Raw genomic sequence first — 7500 nt, 5'->3', positions numbered from 1 at the left:
AAGACATCTTGCACCATTTCTAATTCCTTCTACCCTTTTCCCCTGGAAATCCTTGTTTTTTACTCACGGCTAATTCTTGATTGTGAAGTTGTTTATTCCATGTGAACTACTTCCCGTAAGTGACAACACTTTAGTGCGACTCTCGTCACACTCGCTGAGGGAAAAGGAGATGTGACGGTTTGGTAGACTCAATAAGTGTGACTGAGCTACGAGCAGCATGGAGAATGTTTGGAGACTTACACACACGATACACTCATTAAACTCAATGTGCTGACCTTTACGTATGTTCCACTACTGTATGTAGAGTCATGTTGTGTGTGTATGTGTAAATGTTGGCTGAATGACAGGATGACCTTTCACCCTATTCAGTACTCTGTGTTCAAATACTAACCTCTCCCTCTGTGGAGCTCATAATGTCTCCTCTGTAGCTCTTCACTCCGTTGGGGGAGCCCTCTCTCAAGTCTGCACACACACACACACATAACACACACATGAAAAACAGCCCTATAGCGATATGTATGTGGATGTTCTAATATTATTACAGCATTTTTCTTTTATGTATTATCATATAATTTGAATTCTATCATTTCATTTTACCTCATGTATTGTCTTATTTCATATCATATATCATCTAACTTCATCTAATTTTATTATCTCACCTCATAGAACATCTCATCATATATGGGTTAATCTCATATCCTATATCATCTCATCTCATTTCATATATAATCTCACTTCATGTCATACTTCATCTCATTTCACAAATCATTTATCTCTTTACATCTCGTCATCATTTTTCATCTCAACACGTATCATATGTCTCAACTTTTATTAGATTATAAATATAATCTCATGTTATATATCTCATATCCTGTATTAGGGCTGGGCGATATGGCCTTTTATTAATATCTCAATATTCTTAGGCCATGTCACGATACACAATATATATGTCAATATTTTGCCTTAGGCTTGAATGAACACTTCATGCATATAATCACACCAGTATGATGATTATATGTGTCTACATTAAAACATTCTTGTTCATACTGCATTAATATATGCTCATTTTAAACTTTTATGCAGAGAGGGAAACCACAACTAAGTCAATTTACCAAAACTGTATTTGTTAAACAGTTATAAAGCAGTGGCACAAACATTTATGTAATTTCCAAAACAGAACATGAAAGATTGTCAGAGACATTTTAAAACAAGCTATTAGTGCACTTTTGTGCATGATGTCACTTAGATGACATATCAAAACAACATTAAATTAAAGGCACTTTTTGTACAGAACACCACTACAATAGTTTAAAACAAATAAAGTGCTCTTTTGTGCATGGTAGGTTGATTGGCAACACTAAAATTGGCCCTAGTGTGTGAATGTGAGTGTGAATGTTGTATGTATATCTGTGTTGACCCTGTGATGAGGTGGCGACTTGTCCAGGGTGACCCCCGCCTTCCGCCCGATTGTAGCTGAGATAGGCTCCAACACCCCTTGCGACCCCGAAAGGGATAAGCGGTAGAAAATGGATGGATTTCAATAAGTGTCAAATAAAAATTAGCTGCATAATAGGAAATCAAATAGTGTATGTCCTTCGCTATGTGGTAGGTTACTGCGGACGTTATCTCATTCTGTTGTGGACTAATTTTTTCATTTGGTGTGGATCTGGAAATGGTTGCTTGGGCATTTTGTGGATGTGGCACCGAACAGAGACGTTGACATGCGGAGTTTCAAGCACTCTTCATTGTCTAGCGGGTGACTTTTCAAATGATGCTACACATTAGCAGTGCTGCTACTTTTTGTAGCAACGCTTTTGCCGTATACTTGTTCACCATATACCCGCTTGAAGCCAAACCACCGCCAGACGATGGACTCCCTGCTGTTTTTCTTGGGAATTAATTCTTCCTTCATTTGTTACCAGATTTGCACCTTCTTTCTCTCGTATTACCACTCGCACCGGTCCGCTAGCATCACAGCTACCTTTACCCATGCCGCTACCTGTTTGCTACGCGAGGACGTATGACGTTGCACGCGCGACAGTATGTGACGTATGTAAGAAGGTGTGCTAGTTTTATGTCTTTGTGAGAAGGAGAGACAAGAAAGAGTGAGAAGAGCCTGTAGTGCAGGGGTGTCAAACTCAAATACAGAGTGGGCCAACATTTAAAACTGAACAAAGCCGCGGGCCAAGGTTGAACACATTAACCTTTTAATAGGGACCCAAACAAGTTTTGCATTAAATATTGAACAAGCAAGGCTTATATAACTTTATAGTGACATGCAAAATCGAGTTTCAAATAATAATAATAATAATAATAATAATTAAAAAATATCAATGGCATATCAAATACAATTTAAATAAAAATGTAATGCCTCTTTTCTATTTGCAGCCTTCTGAGGTAAATATCAACATTAACTTTTTCCACAGGCTAATAAATTTGAAAATAAAATAATGAATAAACCAACCATTCAGGACTTTAAACTGCTCAGTTTGCAACACACTGATCTAATCTGATGTGCCCAAGCCAGATACCTGCCATCTTTTCTTGGATGCTAGTTCATTCATGTCGGGGCTCAGGCTTTGAGCTGAAGCAACCCTCATTATCGAACGAAGGTGTTCATCAGTCATTATATCTCGTGCTCCACAATCTTGAGGGCGTGCCTTACAGGCACTGCTTTTAACGTCCCTTCTAACAACGTGCCCGCCCAGTCACAAGATATGAGCGGCTTCTGTACACACACTCATGTGAATGCAAAGCATACTTCATCAACAGCGATACAGTTTACACTGAGAGTGGCCGTATAAGCAACTTTAACATTGTTAGAAATATACGCCACACTGTGAATCCACACCAAACAAGAATGACAAGGTAGCGGGGGTGTATATTGTAGCGTCCCGGAAGAGTTAGTGCTGCATGGGATTCTGGGTATTTGTTCTGTTGTGTTTATGTTGTGTTACTGTGCGGATGTTCTCCTAAAATGTGTTTGTCATTCTTGTTTGGTGTGGATTTACATTGTGGCGTATATTTCTAACAATGTTAAAGGTTTTTATACTGGCACCCTCAGTGTAACCTGTATCGCTGAAGATCAAGTATGCGTTGCATTCACTTCTGTGTGCGTGCCAAAGCCGCACATATTATGTAACTGAGCCAGCACTTGTTGGACTGGACGAAATGGGGCCGTTACAATCCTCGGGAGGGGCACTGAAATTTGGGAGTCTCCCGGGAGGTTTGGCAAGTATGAGAATTAGCAGTGTACTGCGGCACCGCCGCTGTATAGAATCGGCGGGCCAGCTCTAGTGTTAATTTGATATCACCTCACGGGCCGAGTAAAATTACACGGCGGGCCAAATTTGGCCCGCGGACAAGAGTTTGACACCCATGCTGTAGTGTAATGCCCGCAGCTAAAAGCAACTGTGTGAGAACGTATACTCGAATATCACGATATAGTAATTTTCTATATCGCACAGAGACAAACCCGCGATATATTGAGTATATTTGATATATCGCCCAGCCCTATCCTGTATAATATCCTCTCATTTCATACTATACATTATTTAATCTCATATGTACAGTATTATCTCATATCCAACATCGACTCATAATTTGTCATATCATACAGTACATCATCTAATCACATTTATATTGTATTACATATCTCATATCCTGTATTATCTCATTCCAATATATGACTCATTATTATCTAAACTAAATGCATTTTTTTCTACTGATATTATCTCCATAGCTTGTGTGTACCAGTCAGTATGAGTTGGACTATCAACATCTATCCATTTTTTTAATATTACCCTTTTTGTTATTATGCATATTGAAAGAAATGCATTTTTACTCTTTGATGACACATTACTAAATTGATGGAGATCCCCAAGAATGCAAGTTTGCAGTGTCATTGGGATATTTATATTAAGGACTGTGATTGCTTCTTTTGTTGTTTTCAACCATAACTCTTTTATTCTCTGACATTCCCACAATAAATGAACAAGAGTTGCCTCGGCTGCCCGACACTTCATACATAACTTGCCATCTACTACACCAATTTTAAACAGCTGAGAATATGTAAAATACAATCTATTCAATATCTTAAATTGAGTCAGCTTATCTTTAATGCTTCTAAAGGGCTTATTGGCATTTTTCCAAATATCATTCCATGATATGTCTCTTTCATCTAAAATGTTTAAGTCCATCATCCATTTCCGAACACATGCATTATTTGCATTTCAAGTGTGGTGTTCATTATTATTCCATAAAATAGTTTAATTAATTTCTTAAATGCATCTTGATTAAAAAGTGCATCTTCCAGTTCATGGCTATTTAAAGACATACTTTCAGAGGACATGCATTTGTTTACAGCGTGTTTTAAAGAGATAAAATTAAAACAAAAGATTTCTGGGTACGTTATATTGATCAACTAAATCATTGAACGGTTTAAAATAGTTTTTATTAATAATATGATGAGGTTTAGTAATACCTCTGTCTTTCCATGTTGTCCATTTAACCACATTTTTATTCATTATGATATTAGGATTGTACCAAAGCTGTTGATTTACAGATGTCATTGGGTTGATTCCTAGTATTTTCTGACACAGTTTTAGAATGTTAAAGGTGGCTTCTATTGGGCTCTGCCTCAATTCTTTTGGTATTTTTTTAATATAATATAAACTCCCCACATCAATGTCCAAATTCATTAACATATTTTTTTCTATGTTGATCCAGTCCTTATCTGCAGAAGAATGAAATAAATGGCTTGCTTGTTCACAACCGAAGGAGATATAATAATGTAAGAAGTTTGGTAATTGTAGTCCTCCTTTATCTTGTGTACAAGACAACGTTACGTATGAACAACTGGCCTTCTTTCCACACCATATAAAATTTGATATCATTGTATGTATTTTCTTAAACCAACTTTTATTAATTAGGACAGGCATCATTTTCAGTATACTGTATAATTAACTGCTGGCAGTATACTCATTTTTACTATGTTCACCCGACCCCAAAGTGATATTTGGAGACGTGACCAGCGTTCCATTTTGGATTCTATCTTATTTTTTAAATGTTTAAGATTTAGATCTCTGCTTGTATAAAGGTTTGGTATAATGTGTAGTCCTAGATATATGATTTCTGTCTCTTTCCATTTAATTTTGGAGTTCTGAACTTGTGATTTCTTGCAGTTTCTATTAAGTGATAATATTTCACATTTGTCCCAACTGACCTTATACCCTGATAAACAGCCATATTCAGTGATGACATTATTGATATAGTGAAGAGAGGAGTTAACATGTGACAGGTAGAGAATTATGTCGTCACAATACATCGATAGCTTATTATACTGAGAGACAATTTTTATACCATCCATCCATCTTCTTCCGCTTATCCGAGGTCGGGTCGCGGGGGCAGCAGCCTAAGCAGGGCTTCCCTCTCCCCAGCCACTTAGTCTAGCACTTCCCGGGGGATCCCAAGGCGTTCCCAGGCCAACCGGGAGACATAGTCTTCCCAAAGTGTCCTGGGTCTTCCCCGTGGCCTCCTACCGGTCGGACGTGCCCTAAACACCTCCCTAGGGAGGCGTTCGGGTGGCCTCCTGACCAGATGCCCGAACCACCTCATCTGGCTCCTCTCGATGTGGAGGAGCAGCGGCTTTACTTTGAGCTCCTCCTGGATGGCAGAGCTTCTCACCCTATCTCTAAGGGAGAGACCCGCCACCCGGCGCAGGAAACTCATTTCGGCCGCTTCTACCCGTGATCTTGTCCTTTCGGTCATAACCCAAAGCTCATGACCAAAGGTGAGGATGGGAACGTAGATCGACCGGTAAATTGAGAGCTTTGCCTTACGGCTCAACTCCTTCTTCACCACAACGGATCGATACAGCGTCCGCATTACTGAAGACGCCGCACCGATCCGCCTGTCGATCTCACGATCCACTCTTCCCTCACTCGTGAACAAGACTCCGAGGTACTTGAACTCCCATACTTGGGGCAAGATCTCCTCCCAAAGCCGGAGATGGCACTCCACCCTTTTCCGTGCGAGAACCATGGACTCGGACTTGGAGGTGCTGATTCTCATCCCAGTCGCTTCACACTCGGCTGTGAACCGATCCAGTGAGAGCTGAAGATCCTGGCCAGATGAAGCCATCAGGACCACATCATCTGCAAAAAGCAGAGACTTAATCCTGCAGCCACCAAACCGGATCCCCTCAACGCCTTGACTGCGCCTAGAAATTCTGTCCATAAAAGTTATGAACAGAATTGGTGACAAAGGGCAGCCTTGGCGGAGTCCAACCCTCACTGGAAACGTGTCCGACTTACTGCCGGCAATGCGGACCAAGCTCTGACACTGATCATACAGGGAGCGGACCGCCACAACCAGACAGTCCGATACCCCATACTCTCTGAGCACTCCCCACAGGACTTCCCGAGGGACAGGATCGAATGCCTTCTCCAAGTCCACAAAGCACATGTAGACTGGTTGGGCAAACTCCCATGCACCCTCAAGGACCCTGCCGAGAGTATAGGGCTGGTCCACAGTTCCACGACCAGGACGAAAACCACACTGTTCCTCCTGAATCCGAGGTTCGACTATCCGGCGTAGCCTCCTCTCCAGTACACCTGAATAGACCTTACCGGGAAGGCTGAGGAGTGTGATCCCACGATAGTTAGAACACACCCTCCAGTTCCCCTTTTTAAAGAGAGGAACCACCACCCTGGTCTGCCATTCCAGAGGTACCGCCCCCGATGTCCACGCGATGCTGCAGAGTCTTGTCAACCAAGACAGCCCCACAGCATCCAGAGCCTTAAGGAACTCCGGGCGGTTCTCATCTACCCCCAGGGCCTTCTCACCGAGGAACTTTTTAACTACCTCAGCAACCTCAGCCCCAGAAATAGGAGAGCCCACCACAAATTCCCCAGGCACTGCTTCCTCATAGGAAGACGTGTTGGTGGGATTGAGGAGGTCTTCTAAGTATTCCCTCCACCGATCCACAACTTCCGCAGTCGAGGTCAGCAGAACACCATCCTCACCATACATGGTGTTGATACTGCACTGCTTCCCCTTCCTGAGGCGGCGGATGGTGGTCCAGAATCGCTTCGAAGCCGTCCGGAAGTCGTTTTCCATGGCTTCCCCGAACTCCTCCCATGTCCGAGTTTTTGCCTCCGCGACCGCTGAAGCCGCACACCGCTTGGCCCGTCGGTACCTGTCCGCTGCCTTAGGAGTCCCATGAGCCAAAAGAACCCGATAGGACTCCTTCTTCAGCTTGACGGCATCCCTCACCGCCGGTGTCCACCAACGGGTTCTAGGATTACCGCCACGACAGGCACCAACTACCTTGCGGCCACAGCTCCAATCAGCCGCCTCGACAATAGAGGTGCGGAACATGGTCCACTCGGACTCAATGTCCAGCACCTCCCTCGTAACATGTTCAAAGTTCTTCCGGAGGTGGGAATTGAAACTCTCTCTGACAGGAGACTCTGCCAGACGTTCCCAGCAAACCCTCAC

General features: G+C 42.5%; 1 protein-coding gene across 3 annotated transcripts in view; it reads right to left on the bottom strand.

Moving 5' to 3' along the window:
• The window catches only part of ppp1r9a (protein phosphatase 1, regulatory subunit 9A), a 132191-nt gene that overhangs the window by 10022 nt on the left and 114669 nt on the right, over nt 1-7500 (bottom strand). For all 3 annotated transcript variants that reach the window (XM_061982518.2, XM_061982517.2, XM_061982519.2), the window contains exon 12: nt 392-462. In XM_061982518.2, the coding sequence (XP_061838502.2) occupies nt 392-462 (71 nt within the window). The remainder of the gene's footprint in view (nt 1-391; nt 463-7500) is intronic.

The sequence above is a fragment of the Nerophis lumbriciformis genome, linkage group LG21 (assembly GCF_033978685.3).
Source record: "Nerophis lumbriciformis linkage group LG21, RoL_Nlum_v2.1, whole genome shotgun sequence".
Taxonomy (NCBI): Eukaryota; Metazoa; Chordata; class Actinopteri; order Syngnathiformes; family Syngnathidae; genus Nerophis; species Nerophis lumbriciformis.
This window is presented reverse-complemented; position numbering and strand designations above follow the sequence as displayed.